The 22,545-nt window shown below is 40.0% G+C and overlaps 1 protein-coding gene across 2 annotated transcripts in view; it reads right to left on the bottom strand.

Moving 5' to 3' along the window:
- Window positions 1-22,545, bottom strand: part of LOC309491015 (uncharacterized protein) — a 62,822-nt gene that overhangs the window by 19,308 nt on the left and 20,969 nt on the right. For both annotated transcript variants that reach the window (XM_082160397.1, XM_082160398.1), the window contains exons 16-17: window positions 22,348-22,481; window positions 2,694-2,847 (exon numbers count right to left, since the gene is read on the bottom strand). In XM_082160397.1, coding sequence (XP_082016523.1) covers window positions 2,694-2,847; window positions 22,348-22,481 — 288 coding nt within the window. The remainder of the gene's footprint in view (window positions 1-2,693; window positions 2,848-22,347; window positions 22,482-22,545) is intronic.

The following is a 22,545-nucleotide window of genomic DNA, read 5'->3' as shown; positions in this document are numbered from 1 at the left end:
ACCAAAAGTGAGTAGAAACTATTCTACTCACTTTTGTCAGCTCGCCCAGTGCTCTCAGTTTAATGATGTGACTCTAAAATCACTTTACTGGATTGGAGCTAATTATTATTCCCCATTGGGCCTACCGTATACGACCAGAGGAACCTGGAGAGAAGCCATCCTCAGATCTCTCAGACACAGAGCCCACGTCCTCCGGGTGCCAGAGCCGGTCTTCCACCACTGATCCCAGGCAGTCCCAAGTCTGTTTCACCCCCCAGCTCAAAGTATGCATCGCCGCTGATGATGCGCCCACCTATCCTCCCTCTCCTGCCTCCTCTGCCGAACCCACTCAGTCCTTTGGCCCCGCCTCCGCTGGCTCCCTCTAGTCCCTCGTATCCTCCTCTGTTGACTCTACCCAGCAATTTAGATCCACCTAGGGATTTCCGGTCACCATCTCTGCTGTGGCAAGTGGATTCCCTGGCTGCGCCTCGTGCCGCTGAGCCCTTTACTCCACCTTGGCCCGTAGACCAGTCGGCTCCACCTTGGCTCCTCGCTAGGGATGCACCGATATATTCGCCAATAAATCTAAATCCAATTTTTTATTTAATTTTTGAGAGCCTGATTACAAAAACAAAAGTCTCACCCTTAAAATCAGATAATGTGATAAATCAGATATACAATATATACACAAAATAAACATAATATTACAACTTACTTATTGAAGGAAATAATCCATTATTTATCAGCTTTAAGATATCGAACAAATTTTCTCATCAGACCGATAACGATAATATTAAAAATGAACATATATCAGCCGATACCGATATAGTGGCCAATATATCATGCATCCCTGCTCCTCACCCCCTCGGCTCCTTATTCCCTTCGGATCCAGCTTGGTCAGATGTCGCTCTGCCTGCGCCACGGACTTCTGGGGTCATCAGCTGCGCTTCATCCCTCCACCCCTCCGGCTCCACTTTGGTCCTTGGTCACACCAGCTCTTCCTCAGTCCACCGGCATCCTGGCTCCACCTCGGTGTGGTTCCGCCCTAGCCTCTTGAACCTAAGGTGTCGTTTGGTCTCACCATCTCCTTGGCTGCGCCTGGGCCTCCAGTTCTCCGGGGTCCACCATTGGCTGTTGGACCGCTAACTCCACCCAGGGTCCTCCCACCATAGATTCCATCATGGGGATCTTCAGTCTCGTCTGCCCTGCTGTGGTAGTTTTCTGCTCCTCCATGGGGGTCGTCAGTCCTGCTGCAGTGGTCTTCTGCTCTGCCATGGACGTCCTCTGCTCCTCAACTCTCCTGAACCTTTATTTTGTAATTTTTTTTAATGAAATATTTTTCATTTATGGCGCCAGGCGTCACTTCCGGAGGGAGAGTACTGTCACATTTTGCCTTTGTTTCGGTTTCATTTTGCCTTTGACTTTTAGTTTGCTTCTCTTCGTTCCTATGTTCCCGCTCATAAGTTACCATGACTTTGAAAGACATGATGCTAATTTTTTTGTATGAAAAATGCTTGACATTTTTTTTCATTTTAGAATTAGATTACTTTATGCCCTGATATAATAAAAAGAAAAAAACATTATTAAATGAATGAATTATGTTTGACATAATCTTTTATTATTATTTCTGTGAAGCAGTGAGAAGATCAGCTTTCAAGCTCTTCTCGTGCTCCTCCTGCCAGCAAGCTCAAGTCTACTTCAACTGCCAGTCACTGAGCTGGGGAGGGTCTAGCTCAACTCAAAAGACGCCATTAATGCCAAAATTTCACCAAGGAACCATGGTATCACCTGCACCATCACCTCCTTTTCTGGAGGGTGCTACTGATGATAAATTGGGCTTTTACAAAAAAGTCCACTACATTAAATCAATCTGCCCATCCTCGTGAACTTTTAGGAAGTGTGCCAACATTGTGAAAAAATGTTTACACGAACACCTCCCAGCTGAATACACTGGAGGGGGAACTGATGGAAGTGTTATAAAAACACTAGATTTTAAATCCATCAAACCTCCTCTTCTTTGAGGCTACATTCTAGTCTCAGCCTCAGACATCTCGCCCACGGACAGTTGGCTGAATGTCTGATGCATATGGTACACTTTTCTGGAAACACTTCAGGAGTCTCAAAGTCGCGATTGGTTGAATTCTAAAGATGTCCAGGAGACATGTGTGTCGCATTTTTTATTGGTCCACCTGGAAACAAATGCTGTGACACCAAAACCTTGTGCAAGAATAAAGCTGTTGTGTTTATTTTACAAAACTGTGACAACAAGCACTTACCAGGATCAACTAAATGCTGGATTTTCAAAAGTATGAAGGGAGTTTTGTGGCGCCTTTGTTGCAGTAAACTTGCACAACGTTCTTGAATGAATCATTTATTAGATGCACACTGGTCTGTTAATGTAGGGACATCGACATTATATTGTCACGCCCCTAAACATGACATGGAACGAAGCGAACTCTGATTAGTTGCGTTAATTGTCAGTCAAACATCCTCTTGTGCGGCCCTTGGGAAAGAAAAGCTACGATAGAGTCAAGACTTTCTGCCGTCAGTCTGAAGGTCTGGCTATGCGAGACTACATTCTGCCTAACACCCCCAGCTAAGCTGGAGAGAGGGCATCCTATAAAAGTTCAAGTTTGAGTGTAATTAAATTAAAACTTAAACTTATATCTTCAAAGAAGCCAATATTACAGAAAAATATTTTTTTAAATCCTTACATGTAAAGACACACTGACTCCTCCAGCAGACTCTCCACAGATGGTCACTAATTCAGGGTTGCCTCCAAAGCTGTGGATGTTCTCCTGAACCCAATGAAGGGCAGCCACCTGGTCCAGAAGACCATAGTTTCCTGGTGCATGTTCATCTCCTGTGCTAAAGGGCAGAATATGGTCATACAACTCCATCAGAGACCTTAGACATCAATTCCACTGAATCAATTACACTAATCAGAGATTCTAAAGCATCACAAACATGAACTAATAGGACTGTATGGCCATTCAAACAGTCTCGTGAATGCATAGCATGGCCTTGTGAATGCAAACCAAACCTAAACCTTAATAATGCTCCTTTTATATGTCCTTTTTTTCCTGCTGGTGCGACAAAATTTTGTTAGAGGTCGCACTGGTGCCTCCACCATGCTGGCCAACTGATAAGAGCTGCCATTTCTGTTGAGAAACATCAGACGGCAAACGAAACGAAAGTGAAACAAAATAGTGCTACTCATTTGAGCTACTCTACGCGGACTGTTTATCCGCTTGGGCCAATTATAGACAATAATGTTCAGGCGAGCTCAGAACAGGTACTTGCGGGCCGATCTCGATCACGCGACACCGTTGTTACACAGCGCTGGGAGATCCAGTAAGAAAGTGTTTGAATTCACAGCAGAATTAATAACAAAGCTGCAAGATATAGTGTGAAGCATTCAAATTCAGTGCAGAATTCTGTTAAAAACCATATCCAATCAAACAGCGCTGACGTGTAAACCAAGAGAAACACTGTGTCATGAAAAAGTTATAGAAGGCTTTTCAATCCACAAATCACCAACATTCACCATGGATTTAATGTAGTAACGCTAACTGTACCATGGTATTGTGGCAGATATAGTAAAAAAAAAATTGTTTTTACATTAATTATCTCAGGGTTCGTTCAACCTTTTGAAATTCAAGCACTTTTCAAGGGCTTTTCAGTGCTTCAGTACTGTGTGCGCTTGTTGGTGAGACTCCATACTGAGAAAAGAGAGGGGAGAGCTTGCTTTTTTCCCAGTTGACCCAAAGCCCCAGATGGCTGAGGTGCCTGAGCACCAGTTCCCTGTGTTCGCATAACAGTGAGCGACAGTGAGGAGCACTAGGGCCTAACCTGAGAAGCACAGAGTCCTGAAGTAGAGGCAGTGAGTGTGGTGTGAAACTGACCTGGCTCTGTGGGTCCCGTGAGGGACTGGCTAGGGAGGTGTGAGGAAGCAGTATGTCCTCTAAATGCGAACTCCCTGACTGTGGCGAAGGAAGAGGTAGCTGGGAGTGCGGAAGCGGAGCGTCGCTAACTGCCAGCGCACACCCAATATGGCCCAGATGCTGAGGAAACTGCTCTTTTATTGAGAAAGTGGGTCCTCTGGGGGAAGGAGTGGTGCATTCACCACCTCCCGGTTCAGAGCAGCTCCCTCCACCTCTGGGCCACCCATCTCAGGGTCGCTTAGATGGATACTTTGAGGGTTTAGCATCACCTTCCTGCGGGGGGCTCGACTGGGCGGACAGGATGACTCCGGTCGCGCTGGAGCTGGTGTACCACCAAGGTGGACATCATCTGGCCGAGGGCCCGCGCCGTGACTTCCGTCACCCGGAGGGCGAGATCAGTCGCTGTGCACAGTTCCTGCATCAACCCCGGCTCAGAACTACCCTTTTGCAGCTCTTTGAGAGCTTTTGTCTGATGAACCTATAGGATGGCCATGGCATGCAGGGCGGAGGCAGCCTGTCTAGTGGCACTGTAAGCCTTAGCATCGGCACGGACAATTCCGCCAGGTGGCAGCACTTTGTGGACATAAATACACCGCAACTGCATGTTCCACCTGTGGAATGTCCATGTAACCCTTGGCAGCCACGCCATCGACGGTAGTGAGAGTGGAGGAGGCAACAGAGCGGCTTTGGGCAGTAAAAGGTGCCTTCCTGAACCTTCTGAACCTCCTCGTGCACTTCTGGAAAAAAAGGTACTGGGGCGGAACGTGTCTGTGAACCGTGCACCACACCCAGGAACAAATCATTCAACCACGAGCGCTCGTGGCAAGGTGGAGGGTTCCACTCAACCCTGATGCCCGTGGCGGCCCGGGCAAGTATGGCCATCAACTCTGAATCTGATTTAGTGTGAGCGACCACCCCAGAGGGGGGCAGCTCAGCTTCATCATCCTCTCCAGAGGTCAATAGCCCACTCTCCGATGCAGCGATTGAAATCTGGTCCTCATCCAGAGTGCCAAATGAGAGACAAGGTGCCCCACGAGAGGGACCCGCGCCATCTCTCGGCAGCTCGACGGCAAATGGCATGCTAGGGATTGGGAGGTCCGTGGGGTCTGGCCCAGCGGTAGAGCTCCCACTGTAGCCCTCAGGTCTCCCAAAGTGTTAACCAGATCCACGGCTCTGCTATGAGAAGCAGTGGCGGGCTGGTTAACTGCAGAGGGGACTAAGTGCCTCCATGAAGGAGAGTTGCAACCGCAATGCCAACATGGACATGCTTCCACAGTGAAATCCTGCACCATTCACAAACATTCGCATTTGCATGCTCTTGGCCCTTGAAAGTGAGACAGCAATCATGGTTGTCAGTTGAAGCCTGGAAATGATCGCATCCAAAAACACATGGACCGTGCTTGCTCTTTTAGGAAATCTGCTCTGACACGCCGAAGCGCTGAGGGGTGGAACGTGGCACTTCTCGGTGCACAACTCTCTCAGGATGTGAATCACTGCTGGATGTGCCCTCACATCAGCAAGAGAGATCTCCACATGATGGTACTCTTTAAAGGAATTAAAATAGCAGTTTAGGAGGAATCTCCAAAGGAAAGCTCTTTTAAAGCAATTCAATTGCTGTTCTCTGCCACAGGAATCCACTCTTTCAGAAGGATGACTGTAATGAGCGATCCGTGTCACAACCGCTTGGCTCCGAAGCAAAGTATGAATGAGAAGTGCATGCTGGCCGTATTTATACCTGTATGACCAGGTAGGACTGGCTCGGCATGCAAATCTCATTGGCCAATGTCCATTGGCTCATTTAGTTACAACTTCAAGGTGATTGGGCTCCCAGGCGAGACCCTAATACATCAGTATCGATGTAACGTTGAACGTGACTGACTGAATGGGAACTGCACTTATTAATGCAAAACAATAGTAATTTTATGATTAAATTATGATTATACTCAAAAATCCTATTTTTATCCTAGTTGTATTATATAGACAAACTATACTGTATGACCTTTCTATCATTGGTCCTAAGGTCCTAAGATGTAAGGGATAATGTACATCCAGCCTGTTACATTATAATCCATTATAATGTACAAAACAATCGTCCTGGCAACAAGACGAGTAGTCATTTTCAATACAGTCGCTGAGTGGACGCAAGATGGCACCAGTCATGGTTGTTATACAGCGTTGTTATTGACAATAGTCATTATCAGAAAATATCAAACCTCGGAATGTTTCCAGCTGTTTTAAGTCATTAGAAAGCTGTACGCATGCTGATTGTGATATGTTCAAATATGCACTTTAAGTAATACATGGATCTTTCTATCTCTCTCTCTCTCTCGTAGACACATTAAGAGAGAGAAAAGCTGCATATACAACGAAAAGATTGATAAAAGTAAAACGTAGTGCTAGGTTTAATTTTTTATATATATTTTTTTATATTTTAACAGGCTGGCAAATCAAAGGAACCATGCAGCTACACTACAGTGTAATAGATAGCTGTGTGAGTTAATGTGACTAACCTTTGTGAGTTAATGTGACTAACCTTTGTGAATGCGATGTCATTTAATCATTTTCTACACATTCTAACATGGTAATAAATCAAAATGTGAGAAAATATGGCACGATGGCTCCCGTCATATTTCATGGGACATGAGTTTATGCGTGCATATGTAATCGAATTCTATGATAAGTGTCCGATCTATCACATCACATATAAAATATATAGGCCTATGTGAAACCGATATTATAAAACCATTCAAATAAAACACAAATCTCCTCCAAAGAGGAGAGTAGAACATGAGATCTAAATAGCAAGAAGATCAGGGCAAAAGGGGGAACAGGTGTGAGATGATGAGTGAGGGCATGAATGCTGATTGAGATAGTGGACAGCTGTGAGAGAGTGCACGTGAAGGAGAAGGAAAACAAGCAGAGGAATCAAACTTGACTCCTGACAGTTGCTAGCACGTTTTAGATTTAACAGAAACTATTTTGGATTTTGTTTGATTTACCTGAAAAATCCAAGTAGACCAAGCCTGTATTGAATCAGGACCACAACTACATCTTGATAGGCAGCCAAAACATGTCCATCAATTATGGATGCAGAGGCCATCGACAAACCTCCACCATGGATCATAACCATAACCTTTTGCAACATTAAAAAACAATATTAAAATGCATAAACACATATGCATGACAAAGCAACACGCTCAACCAAATCATTCACACTTACAGGCAACTTGTCATTTGCTCCAGGTTTAGAAGGTGTGTAGACGTTGAGGTAAAGACAGTCCTCTGCTGAATCGGGAACCTCTATATTCATAGATATATTGGCTATAAATTCTTCAAGTATCTGCTTATCCTGCAGACACCTGGGACAGACACAGAGTAACACAAGTCTCACCACTTGATCTCCAGTGTAACATCTAGGACCTGAAGCAAATGCATTGATCTACAGGTGGATTAGCTTTGATTTTTTCTCACATGAGCGGCTGTTTTGAAGCATCTCTCACTCCGACCCATTTCTCTGCAGGCTGGGGTGGAGCGAGTCTCAGTGAACCCACGGGTGGCTTGGCAAACGGAATGCCCAGGTAAGAATGGACAACTGTGTCTTTTCCTTTTGCTTTCATGTGTGATCCTTTCAGGGCCCCATATTTGGTTTGCAGGACAGGTCCTGTGTAATCCGTTAAAAAAAGAGAGAGAAAATAAAGTTTTTTTTTAATTACTTTAAAAAAAATGAATTGGCTTAATTGCCTAAATAATCCCTCTTCACTTTGGAATATTATAACTAATCATATTTTCTCTAAAGTTGGTGATGAAAAATTACCTTTTTTTAGCTGAACAGCTTTTTAACTCACAGGGCAGACTTTATAACTATTTAGATTTTTTTTTTTTTTACAGAAATATAAAATTCCTATAACTGCTAATGAATATGCTATTGTTTTCAATGCTATTCCCTCAATGCTATTCCCTCTGGTGTGTATTTTCTGTTGCAAGGTTCTACATTTCCATGGCCATGTACATGGTCTTTGAACCTAACTGACACAAAGATCGGAAATATATGCTTTTCTGTAGAGCAACAAAAAAATATATAATTCTAAAATCAGAGCTCCATACTATGGAATTACTTTTGTGCCAATAATAATGAACGTACCCTTTCAAGAAACTAAATAAAATATCTTTGAAACTGAAAAAGAATACATTCTTTCAAGGCACATTTTTTTACTTCGTTTTTAATACACTGCATGTTACTAACTGTTTTATCATCTTTCTTTCGCTGATCTGAACTTACAAATGCGCTTGCAGAGTTTTCATTTATGCTTCTGAAATTTTCGTTCGCCATTCTGGCACATAGCTCTCGTGGGGGCTAGCAGCAGTGTGTTCTCATTGGCTACTGAGTTTTTGATTGACAGCTTCTTGACCTGGAAGTGAAGACATCAGTAGCCGCGTTTCCATTACCCTTCAAATTGCGCAAATTGAAATTGCGAATTGAAAATACGCCCAATGGAAACACGTCAATTTCGCAAAAACTCCCAAAAAAGTTTTTACGCTCGCATGAGGTGGTTTTTCAGGCAATTCGAAAAAGAAATATTTTGCAAAACTGCAATGGAAACAGTTTTTGCGCATTAACAGGTCACCTGACGTAGATGATGCGGTGTGTTTGGACAGAATACGAGACAGAGCTCTTAAATTCATAAAAGACAGAAGAATTACAAGAATAATGGATTCTAAACCTCAAATAAATGCCACAATCAAGACCTCAGAGCAGATATGAGGGAGAAACACCCAGAAACACCTCATATGTGCCGCTCTCAAGTATAATAAGGGTCGTTCCTTAGCATTAATGCTTGGAAAACACACATACATCTCCGTCGATTAATAATAATGGCTAGTGCAGTGGCTGGGATATAGTACATAAACCTACCAACGTCCGTTGCCATGGTTTTTGGAATTATTTTACTTATCGCGAGAGGAATTTTTTTTATTTTAGTCACATAACATCGGTAAATGGAAACGCCGTCATTTCGCAATAGTTTTTTATCGACATTTAGAGAGAAAAAAAATCGCAAAGTTTTGCGCAAATCTGTAATGGAACAGCGTTGTGTTTACATGTGTGGATGTGAACATCTGTATGCGCAATTGTCTATTTCATTTTAGTGATATTAAGTTATGTTTGTTTTTGTAAATATATTTTAACAATCATCAACAGTTTAAATTGTGACTTAATAAACAAAAGTAATTTGATACTCTTCCAGAGAGAGATAATGACAATTCCTTATGTAATACCATATTGTATAAAGTATGGTCTTTGTCTGCTTTGTCTGCCCCCTGCTGGTGAGGTCGACTAACAGCTATGGAGATTATCAATCGGCAATCTACTGATATTCCTGCCGTTCCCGGATGTCAAATGTTGAATTTTCTGTTGAATTTGAACCACTGAATTTGTGGAAGCGAATTTGTACATTTTTAAACATAATGAATATTTTGGAAGTGAAATCTGAAAGGTGAATATGGCTTATTGAATTTTTAATAATGAAAATGTGTGTGAAATTTTAAATATATAGAATATTAAACTATGTTATTCCCTTAACTAAGACGAGTTGATACATACCTCTCTCATCTCAGTGCGTGCACTCAATCGCTCTGGCGCGCGGTGACACTTTGATAGCACTTAGCTTAGCCTAGTTCATTCATTAGGGACCAAACAGAGATTTAAAGCAACACCAAATAACTTTTCCACTTCGGTCCCCCTACAGGTTGGAAGCGGAATTGTCCATTACCGCTGTCGTAAATAATTTAGCCTACCTCAGCCTACTGTGGCACACACGCTCTTGGTTTATCCGGCTTTGGAATGAATGATGTCCACAGACAAGGTAGAGTATGTTGCATAATTTTATGAAAGTATGATGTATTGTGACATCAGAAACGAAGAAAAACTAAATAATGACTATTGTAACGCTGGCCGTAAATCATGGCTTATGTCTCATTCGAACTACAGAAAAACTACCCGAACTGGCAAACTTGCATAGTGTGGTTATAGCAGATATAGGGCCGCAAAGCGAATGCAGAAGTGTCTTTCGCCCTGTTACGACTTGATGAACCACTGAAACGATTTTGGAAACATTATTTTAAGGTAAAAAAAAAACTTTATTGTTGCTTTAAAGTCTTGCTCTGCCCCTCCCTGCATAATATTCCTGTTAAGTCTCAAGTGAATTATTTGGGCATAGTCATTTGCAAAGATGACAATGCGAGGGAAAAACAAAACTTTTATCCGGTAATTGCTAAGAAAAAGTTAAATTCCTGGCTCTAAAGAGACTTAAGCTGCGAAATTACCTGGAATAATTTGTCCCAGGAACTTTTTTCCCCCAGACCTGTTGCTGTCTGCGTTTCCACCGCTGTCTAAAGTAACGTTACCGTGACGATTAGGCAAATGAGTCTGGTAATGTAGGACTGCGCGCTACTTTACAGTTCCTGATGGATTTCATCCTCTGAATTTAAGCTTAATAAAGCCTGAACCTCGTCGTCGGTCTATCGGTCGAGCAAACAACTCTTACTGCACGCAACGCAACCATAGACAGTAATATAAATGGACACAGTGACCTCATTGGATTCAATGGAGAAAAGTGAAGTCAATTAGAAGCTCTCACTTCCTGATGGCTGAGTGTACTGCGCGGACTCAAACTGAGCTTGACGACGTAGATGTGACGTGAGCAACCCGTCTGTCTTCTAGTAGCTGTGCCAAGAGAAATCTGAATCATTCCCTTCCGAAACTTGCAGAGACGGAGAGTGTGAGTAGGAGGTGTCCATGAGCTTGGAGCAGGAGAAACTTTTGCTAAGTATTCTGATTAATTATTTAGTCATTTTGCCTCCACGTCCCCCCGATTGCGCGCGAGCTTCTCCTCCTGTCCATACGGTAATTTCTCTAAGTGTGCGATAGAGAGTCGCGTGGTTATGACGCAATCGTTAGCCTATTTTTACAAAAACTGCTTCTACGGGGCCATAACGTAAGATACAAGGTAATGGAGCCTTTTATACATTTTCGTGTTTCTTTAGAAATAAATAACGGACAAATGGAGTCTTTAAACACCTCAGATGTAAAGTTATTCGCTGTCAAAGTGATGCCAAAATGAATGGGAGTCAATGGAATGCTAACAGCAGGTGGTTGTCTGCTAATCAATGGCGGCGCCCGGCAAAGCTTCAATTTTTCCGAAACATTGGCCGCCTGAACACAACAGATTTAAAAAAATGGTGGGTGAAATAAAATGCTGCGAGTCAACCAATCAAAATGCTGCGTCGAGTCAACCAATCAGCATGTTCAGCACCCAAGTCCCACCCCTGAAAGTTCCTGAACTTTGAAAAAGTACTACCTTGCAAGCAGGGAATATTTAAATGCAGGCATTTAATTTACAAACACAATTTTAAACTCCACAGTTATTTTATTTGGAATTACCAAGATTAGTTTTTCCAGATGGATTTAATAATGATATTATTTTGGTTTCTCAACTTGTAAACACAAATGGTCATTTTTGTTTTCTTATTCTGAATTCCTAACGAAGTATTGTATACTTGTCACCCCACACAAATACCCCATTACCGTTTAGTAAACTAATGTAACATATTCTATTGGCGTCGTCTGTGCGCATGCATGTCCGATTACTTTGACGTTAAACCCGTGAAAACACGATTGCTTCAATGCTTGAGTAAATGCCGTTATCTTATCTTGACAAGAAAACGGTTAGCGTACTGTTGTGCAAGTAAACGCACTCATTATGACACATTAATCGGACTTACCATCCTCTGCTTTCACAGTGTTTTGAAGAGTCAGTGCGATCAGCATGCAGAGTGAAAGCACGACAGACTCCCTCATCGCCATGCCGTGTACAGTCAGTCTCAGTCCCGCTGCAGAATGAGCGTTCACAGGCTCTGCACAAGTGTAACTGCGTGATCTGGCCACACTTTCAACTTTGCAATGGGAACTGTGGTTGCCAGATTTTTTTTTTAAATCCACGGTTTTAAGCTTAAGCGATAAACTTGTTGATCTTCAGCTCTTTGAGGATCACTATTTTCAGGAGTATTTGGGTTTCATGGACGTGAATTTATGTTATTCATAAATGTGAAACAGTTTCTGTTTTTAGAAAAATCAAATACACAAATTTGTGTTGCTAATTATTTGTCGCCTATTATTTTGTATTGTAGTTAATAATACGGTACTGCATTGTAACTAACAAGAAACAAAATAATATCTATTTCAGTTGCTGTCAACCAGGGGACCCAGGGCCCACTAGGCAAACTCCAATGTGGCCTCAAGATGATTTAAAACAACTTTAATCTTAACAGACATAAGAGAATTGGACATTGTGCAACTATATGCATTTGTCTCCAGATATGTGTCATGTAGAAAGATCAGAGCAAAGGCTGTAGAGCAGAAGATGTCAGAGCTGCCACATGACAGAATAACACCAGATAAACCTCCCTTTACCACTGTGGGGGTAGACTACTTTGGACCGTTTGAAGTCAGACAAGGTACAAGTAGAAGTAATGAGAAAAGATATGGTGTATTGTTTACCTGTCTGACAACAAGAGCTGTGCATATTGAAGTTGCACATACTGGACACAGACTCATGTTTAAATGCCATCCGATGCTTTGTGAGCAGGAGAGGTCAGGTGTCAATCATGAGAAGTGACAATGGTATTAATTTCATAGGTGCTGAGATTGAACTGCCCAAAGCCATTTAACAATGGAACCAATAAAAATGTAATTATTCTCATGTAAAAGGGAATACAGTGGATATTACTCTCAGTGAAAAATCCTGAGAACTGTGCTTAAAGAACAAACATTCACGAGAGCTTGCATATGCCTGTGTGAAGTAGAAGCATTAATAAACAACAGACCACTTAGTTACAACAGATGATCCCACAGATCTTGAACCATCGACACCTAATCACCTGTTATTAATAAAAAGGCCTTATTCTTAGCCTTACCTCCTGGACTTTTCAAAAAAAATATGCAGGTCGCAAATGGAAGCAAATTCAGTATCCTGCTGACCTGTTCTGGAAGCGATGGGTGCGTGAATATTTACCTTTGCTTCAGGAACGTCAAAAATGGACTCAAGTAGGGCCTAAAGAAAAATATTTCTGTTGGAGATGTCATCCTGATAATAGCCGACTCTTCCCCAAGAAATGAATGGGTCTTTGGAAGAATCATGAAAGTGTTCAGGTAAGATGCGTATTGGTTAAAAATAAGACCTGTTGATAAGTGGTAAGTCTGTGAAATGGACTGTTCACTAACTCACTTTGCTTACATACACTCTGCTTATTACACACACAGTGCAGCAGCACACAAACTAGCCAAAAAATACAAGGATTACAATGTAAAAGATTATTATTGTGTACATGGGTGATTCTCCAACTAAGAGCACTTTTGGCACTGTGAGCTTATGGAAAATTCACTCTCTTAAATCTGTAGTCGGCAAGTCTGACGGATTGAGAAAACTTAGCCACAATTTTGAATTTTTACAATTCTCATGTCCCTCCCCCATTACCACCGAGCATCCTCCCATCGAGTTTGTGCTCGTCAGTGCGAACGACGCGCCCGTCTCTTCAGCATCGATCTTTTCTAACTTACATGTGTTTTCTTTTCCTTGGTTGTTTTGGACCTCCTAGCTCTGGTTGCACACTTAAAACAATCTTCCTAGCTTCATTAATTTGTCTTCTAACACAATATTAGAATTCCATGGAATATTATTATTTTTAACAGTTTTTCTGAAGAGCGCTTTTCAAAGATGTCATTTCCACCACTTTTCAATTTATGCATTTTATTACAATATATAATTGTAAAACTGATTATATAAGATTATGCATCAGTCAACAACATCAGTGGCTACCTAATCATGTAACAAAATAAATCTTAATACTTCATGAACTTAATGCATTTTTATTTAAAGTTGCTAAATGCCACGAGTTGGGATTTTTGCTAATTTTTCATTTTTTCAGGTCTCAGATACTTGATTTAAAATACATTTAGATCCACATCATTGGTTATTTTTATTTAATTTATTTTTTTTAAACTGTAGTGGTGGAAATGACGGTTTATGGTGGAAAGATTGTTTCTGTTTATTTTGACTTAAATTGCCAGTCCAAAATATTTTTAACCATGCATTTTATTATTTAACATATATGAGTTAAACAGTATACCTAATAGTTTAAAAAATAATGATTACAAATGATATGCAAATTATATGAACCTGCTCAAAACATTCATATAAATATAGATAAATACAAATAAATAACTCACAAATAAATAAGTCAAAAAAGGCTTTTTTTTTTTATTTGTAATAGTTTGCATGCTTATGACCATACAAAATGTTTATATGTTTATATATGATACAGTTTGTATATATTACCCCAAATTTCCAAATAATTCCCTTTAATTTCCATAATTCCCATTAAGTTTCCAACTTGGAATATTTACAAAATTCTTCCCATAGAAAGTTTCTGGAAATTTATCGGAAATTTGCATCCCTAGTTCTGACCGCATTTTTTATCATTAAGTGTCCTGATTGGTGTCCTGATTAACAAATTGGATACGAATGCCATTCCGTGTTGACTTCAATTCCAAGTTTTCTTCCAATTTTAATGACAATTTAACAAAGCACTGTGCCTAAAATTGCAATTTATACATTTGTGCTGTTGCAACTATATTGATTTTATTTTAAATAATATGTAATTTAAGCTGCTTATGTTGGCTGCTAACTAGAATCACATTTCAAAGCATTTGTGGAAACATGCTAATTTATATGTCAAAATTGATCCTATTTACTTCAATTTCTCAATTCCCAATGGATAAAATCAAGTTCAAGTTTTTCCTTGTTCAATGTCCTGATTCACTGATTCACAAATGGGTTGCGAAAGCTGTTTCATGTTGACTTCAATTTTAAAACTGTAATTTATACATTTGTGCTGTTCTTTAATTTCCATATTTTTAAGTTCGTAATTATATTGAAAGTAAAAACATGTCAATAATTATGATAATTTTATGTGTATCAAAACAGCTTCATTGGCGAGTCAAGCATCCGTACGGCTGATGTTAATCTGGTAATATGAAAAAAAAAAAAAGACTTATTTGGCAATATTGTCAATAGTTGGATTATTGTTGTCTATTTAAATTTGCCAAAGTCTCGAAGCGCAAATTCATGACTAGTTTGCTCCTCGTTGCATTCAAATTCAGGGAGGTTTGCAGCTTTAGCCTTCATTTGTTTAATTTAAGAGGAAAATCTTAAATGTTGACCAGCTTTTTAAGTGCCAAACAGATTAGTTAAAGTTACTCAAATTCAAACTTTAGCATCAATGCTAATTTGATTTTCTCAGGTTATCTATTTAAATTCTTAAAATCACAGTAATTTTTTTGTGTTATTCATACATTCAAGTGCTTTGTGCTAATTTTTGACAAGATAAAGATATTTATTTTTTACAGTTCTAAGTGCTCTCTTTTCTCTCGGCCTTGTCGTATTAGATCTGGAAGCGTCTCGGTCATGAACACTAGGTGTTTTCCCTTCAGGTTCTTGCCGGGTTTCTGTTCCAGTCCAATGCCGAGATACTCGGCCTCATCCTCATATTCAGGCCAGTGTGTCAGACCCGGACCATTCGGAGACCTGCCGGAAAATAGACATATTAGAGTTCAGAAACAATATACTTTGTTCTTCTACACACAGAGAGAGAGAAAATCAGGATGGATATTTTACCCAGTGTGTGCAAAGTTCCCCCAGTAGGCCATCACAGTCCTGCATAGCTCTTCCTCTTCCTTTGTGAAAGGAGCTAAAGGGGTTGAACCATTAGATGAAAATGTCAGAGTAAAGAGTTCATTTGTTTTTGTAATCACGAGTCTTACCGGTTGCTTTGAGATGAGCTTTAGCAAAGCAGGTTCCCTGAATAAAGAAAAGTTCATCCGCATGGTCGACTCCAACAAAGCTGGGTCTTTTCTTCTGGATCATACTGGGAGGATGCTGGAACTCGTACAGGTAAACCGGCGCTCCTGAGCCTAAAATCACAACAGGGTTCCTTGGTTTTACACACATTATTACTCAGAGTAGTTCACTGTGATTTTGGGGGAGCAAAAGGATCATGCAAACATGCACAACTCTCTCTCTCACTCTCTCTCTAATTCAGTTCAATGATTAGGCTGCATTCTGAAATGATTAACATAAGGGCTTAAAATATATATATAAATATTTTAATATTTAATTATTAATATACTTTAATATTAATTTAACACAATTATGTTTTAATATAATATAACAATGTTAATTTATTTTAATTTAAATATATAATATTTTCATTCATTCTGAAATGTTAAACATGAGAGCTTAAGTTTTTTAATTATATTGAATTAAAAATGTAAACAATTTATTAATACTAATGTACATAATTTACATTAAAATGTATGTATTTTAATATATTAATTTAAATATTTGCATAATTTAACAATTAACTAAATAAAGGGGGAAAAAATATATGAAAAGAAAAGATACCTGAGGATTTAATGGCACACACATTCACACACTAACTGTCAAAAGTTGGAAAAATATTATGACTTTTTAATGTATTTGAAAAAAGTCTCAAATCACCAAGATTTTTAAACATCATTTATTTGGTTAAATTACAGTTATATTGTGAAATATTGTTACAATTTAAAATAACTATTTTCTATTTAAATATATTTTAAATGTAATTTATTCCTGTGATCAACGCTGAATTTTCACATGATCCTTCAGAAATCATTCCAAACTTTTGAGCGGTAGCGTTTATCATTTTGTTAAAATTTAAATTTAATAAACAACATATTAGTTTTAGTTAATTTAAAGCGTACAACTGTAACCCTGGTTCCCTGAAAAGGGAGCAAGACGCTGCGTCGAGACGCTGTGCGAACATTATATCCACGACGCCATAGTAACAAGTGCCTGTCAGTGTGAAATCTCTGCGCACACTAAGATGAAAGCACATGCGCCCTTGGAGTGGAGCTGAGGTCAAGGTCATAAAACCTCACGAATGTGTGCGGCAAGGCTAGCAATCCGCCGCGTCACAAATATCTTGGAGGGAACCCCTGACGATAATGTTTTAGAAGCAGCCATACTCCTAGTCGAGTGAGCCCGTACAGCCAAAGGTGAAGGCTGACCGGCGACTCCTAAGCAAGTGAGATGGCCTCGCCCACCCACTTTCCAGAGGAGGGCTATCGAGGAGAGACCCTAGGTCCGAGAACCATTCTCGAGCCGGCCAGAACGGGGCTACGGAGTTCCCTCCGCATTATAGATGTATTGCGGACTCATAACCTACACATTGCCGATCCGAGCCAAATACGCGCTGCCTCAGCGTCAGCGAACCTCAATTTAAGTTTACTTCCTTTTTATTTATTTATTTAGTTCAAGAGGAAAGCCAACAGGGGCGGAGCTAAAACTCCCGAAAGTGCATTCTTTTCTATACGTCGGGAAATTTATGAATGCACTTTTTTATCTTTTACGAGAGCTGACGTACATGCTCCGCTCCCAGACAAACAACACTTTAATCGTGTGTATGCCCACTCGTAATGTAGTGAGGGCAGGGAGGGACACACGATTCAAAATGCTGCTTGCTTTACATGCTGGAGACTGGCATGGCGAGTCTTCGGTTTCAATACTAACAAGTATTCAAGAAGTTTATAAGAAGTTCCTCAGAACTGGGAAGCTGCAGTATCGGCGACTCACTCGAGGACGGAAGAAACCGCAATGCGTGCTTCACACCCTGAGATGAGACACTGGACCTAGCAAGTGAAGACAGAGAAAGGGCGAAGCCCGTCTCTAACCCCTCTGCCAGATCCACTTGCGAACCCAACGAATCTGCCTCGGCAAGAGCGGGAGTGCAGCGCTCTCAACGGTAGCCGTTCTCACAATGCTCACGTCCAGCCCCCTCGAGGGCTGACTGAGCGTGATGCACTTCTAACAAACAACACACAGTACATGTGTATCCCCACCCGTAATGTAACGAGGGCAGGGATGAACACACTGAAATGCTACTCGTTCGCCATTATCATTTTTTTTAAGGGTGAAAAAACTCTTGCCTAACAATTTTCTACAGACAGACAAAAAACACCAGAGACATAGATTTCACATAGAGCGCTTGCTGAAGACACAGAAGCTAGTGACTGTTTGTTCCAGGTGTGCTTTATAGTTTCCTGGTCGATGACGTCTCCCGCCTGTGACGTTCCGTCACGCCATTGGACTGATTTCATAGGTGCTTCACGACGCAATCATGTAGAGGCGTTCCCACAGCGTCTCGACGCAGCTCGAGTTCCCTTGAAAGGGAACTAACTTTTTCCTTGACATTGACGGAATTTTCCGTCATTTATGACACAACACTTTCGGCGGATTGACGGAAATTTTGTTTTTCCGTGTTTTCACTGTTATATGGTCGGGGGTTGTATCACGCATCTCTTGAAAGAGTACAGAATCTCCTGATCAAAACACAGATGAAGAAGAAGCAGAAACAAGTAACAGAAACTTTCTTATGCACATGTGAAAATAACAGGATGTTCTATGTTTTGATCATCGTTCTGAATCTGATCTGGACGTAGACTTTGACAAAAATGCACATTTTTTTCAGCTGTTTGTTCAAAAAATGTTTTTTGCATGAAATTTAACCACATTCAAGTGTTGATAAAAACATAATGCATAAAGCTAGAATTAGTTTTTTAAAGCAAATATTCTGGGGGCAAAAAAAAAAACGCTGGCAGGAAAAGACTTAAATGACTCTGCAAATATGATGAAACCCTTTAACTTTATACAGTGTTTACACAGTTGCAATAGTTAAATATGAATAAATCAGTAAATTGCTTCTCACCGCTGTGGTATTTTGCCAGTTGGAGGGCGGGGATATTAAAAAGCACATCCCCCATCATCTCTCTATAAATGTCTCTGATTTGAATGGGGTCGTTTGTGTCGCCCAGGTACTCATTTGCCACCAGGTCAATTATCCATTGATCCCTGGGCTAAAGGGAATTGAGTTCAAAGCACAGAATTCAAAGAAAAAAAAGTGAAGAAAGATTTTAACTATTAACTGAGAGGTTAAAATTACATAATGTAAATGTGCAACTTACGTCAGGAAAATTCAGGGTCAAGGCATTTGTGGCTTGCTCTTTATCCATCCCATCAATCCATCCAAAACCTAAAAAATACTAAGGCGAAATAACATTCAACTTTATGCATAAAAAAAAAAACCTAAAATATGAATATATTATAAATGCATCTGAGATCTTTGTGTGTATGTTGATTTCATACAGTTGATACCTTTTATTTTCAACATGCGTAATAGGAGAACGTTAGGGTTAAAAAAGGCATTTATCAACATTTATTCATTTATTCCAACTGATGTAACCTGAACTATCTCTGTCTAAAACTACTTAAGAATTTCAGCCTTTGAATAACACTTTTTGTTTCATTTTTGATGTAAAAAAAAAAAAGAAAAAAGAAAAAGAGTCAAATTGAAGTAAATCAAACCAGGTGAAAGATGCACCTGCATACAAAAAATAATACCACTATCCTGTGGATACTAATGCATTTTCTGTTGATTTCTTTATTGAAATAATAGCTGTTTGGAGTGTGATATTGACTATAATAATAAATGTAATATTTACTCACTGTGGGCAGTAAATAGCCAAACTCATCATCAGTAATACCAGTGATGAGAGGAACTTTACTGAACTCTTGTTTCCGAATGATCTCCTCTACAGGCTTGGGAAGTAAATGAGAATCCACAGCAACACTGAAGTGCATCATCTCGAACTATGAACACAGTTTCAGTTTATAGTTTGAGTATATATTTCAGTTTATCATAATTGCTTGTCAGTACATTTGGCAGTACACTTCAAACCATATTTCAAAGTCAATAGAATCATGAAATTGGATATAAAGATGTATTTAAACTAAAGCACTCTTTAGTTCAACAAACTGCATTTAATATAAATTTAAACTAATACTTTTTTTAAACGGCTTTACACCGAATGATTAAAAAAAAAAATGTCTTAAAGGGATAGTTTACCCAAAAATGAAAATTAGCCCCTGATTTACTGTGTATAAATAAATAATTACAGGTAAAATAATCGGTTTGTTGACAGACACACTCTTGTTAATGCTAATGGTGAGGAATTACAGTTCCAACATCTCATAATGTACCTCAAACTGAGTAGCGTATCGCTGAGAAAGGTCCTCGAGCCGTCCTTGCAATGGCGGTTTGGGTTTAATAACTAGTTCTTCCAGTGTTTCATCATCGGACTCGAGCTTGGATTGATATGGTAAAACTGACGTAATTGTTTGTTACTGTCTTTAGTTTATGGGGTACAATCCCTGAGCTGACATTCAGCTATTGCAATGGGCGTTTTTGTTTTCGACACGCGCGCTGTATGTGGTAGACCAATCACAACAGACCGAGCTGCCAGGCCAATCAGAGCAGAGTAGCTCGCGGAAAGAGGGGTTTAGAGAGACTGGTTCATCTGATGAGTCGTTTGAGAATCATTGAAAAATGTGGTGATGTGCAAATGTATATTATGAGAAAATTAAACTGTTTTTTTTACCTTTGATGCATGTAAACCTGTTGTAGGAGACTCCAAAACAACATTAGGAAACTTTAAAATAACATAATAGGGGCACTTTAATATAACTCTGATTGTATTAGTCTGAAAGAAGAATGTCATATACATCTAGGATGGCTTGAGGGTGAGTAAATCATGGGGTAATTTTCATTTATGGGTGAACTATCCCTTTAATGGCTTATTTTTATGAAAAATGTCACACCTTTTTGGAACATTCCAGAACTTCCTCCTCAGACCAGCCCATGATGCAGTCAACGATCTTTGATGAACTGCTACTGTCACAGTTGCATGATTTGGCAGCATTCTGCAATGATCATCAACATGAGGACTTAAGAACACTTTTAAATAACAAAATGGTGAAAATATAAGAAAGTTATGAAAGGAAATGATACCTGGGCTATCAGCAAAGGATTAGACATCACTAAACCATGCCAATAGGCAGTCCCGCTTTCTGCAATGGCTCGATGAAACAGACCAGAAGCCAATGGTGAAAGAATCTTAAATACATAATGACACAGAAAGTGACTCCATCATTCAATACAAATAATTTTGCAATCATTACAGCTGAATTATTGTTTCTACAGTTACTAAATAAAGATGCACACCAGCGTGGATACACTGACTCCTCCAGCAGACTCTCCAAAGATGGTCACTGATCCAGGATCTCCACCGAAACTGTGGATGTTCTCCTGAACCCATTGAAGAGCAGTCACCTGGTCCAGAAGACCATAGTTTCCTGGCGCATGTTCATCTCCTGTGCTGCAAAAAGAAAAGGAAACTTTTATCTGAATCTGTGTCTCATGTGACCTTGTTATTTGTACAAGCTGTGACTATACAAATTACAACATGTAAATAGGAAAATGTTTGCGTTATTTTGTCACTTATTGGGAGCAGTATGCTAGCTGGAGCCGTTTACCTCCAGTCTTTGTGCTAAGCTAGGCTAGCGGTGGGTGCGTCAGACAGAGTTACGGCTTGCTCGGAGATGTAAAGGGTATGTATGGACTTATCTAACTCTGGGGGATACGGTGAATAAGCTAAAGTCCCAAAAAGTCAGCGTGTTCCTTTAAAAAATTAATACAGAATAATTTTTGTATTATTTATTGTAATAATTATAAAGCGTCTGATATAATAACAATGTAACATGAAGTGATTTTTATGCATTACTTTTATGCATAGAGGTTTTATGCTTGAACTGCCATAATCCTTCGGGTCCAAAGTCCTTCGGATGAGACGTTAAACCGAGGTCCTGACTTTCTGTGGTCATTAAAAATCCCATGGCATTTCTCGTAAAGAGTAGGGGTGTAGCCCCGATGTCCTGGCCACATTCCACCCATTGGCCCTTACCAATCATGGCCTCCTAATAATCCCCTTACATTGAATTGGCTCTATCACTCTCTTTCCTCTCTCCACCTATAGCTGGTGTGTGGTGAGCGCACTGGCGCCATTGTACTGTGGCTGCCGTCGCATCATCTAAGTGGATGCTGCACACTGGTGGTGGTTGAGGAGAGATCCCCTGATATGATTGTAAAAGCGCTTTGGGTGTACAGTCGTACATGTGAAAGCGCTATATAAATGCACGATTCTATTCTATTCTATTCTATTCTATTCTATTCTATTCTATTCTAATACAAAAAAAAACTTTTCATTAAAATATTATGAATTGTACCAAAGACCAATTTTCAGATTTCATTATGCACTGCATCATTTAAGAATCACACTTGAATCAAATTGCTGTCAGAGCAAATATTATCTTTCCGCTTTTATTAAGCATTTCATATGATCCAGGGAATCTGCAGCTGTTAAATAATTTATGGCACCAACCTTAAGAATCCCAGCAGTCCCAATCTGTACTGAATCAGCACCACGACCACATCCTGATACGCTGACAGAACAGAGCCATCGTACACTGAAGCTGAACCAAGAGAAAGTCCTCCACCATGAATCCAAACCATGACCTAGAAAACACGTGGAAACATTCTCGACCCAATTTCTATGAGGACGTTCAATCCCAAAAAGCTG

Source organism: Leuciscus leuciscus, assembly GCF_965113295.1.
Source record: "Leuciscus leuciscus genome assembly, chromosome: 25".
NCBI lineage: Eukaryota > Metazoa > Chordata > Actinopteri > Cypriniformes > Leuciscidae > Leuciscus > Leuciscus leuciscus.
The sequence above is the reverse complement of the archived record's forward strand: the minus strand, read 5'-3'. Positions and strand labels throughout refer to the sequence as shown.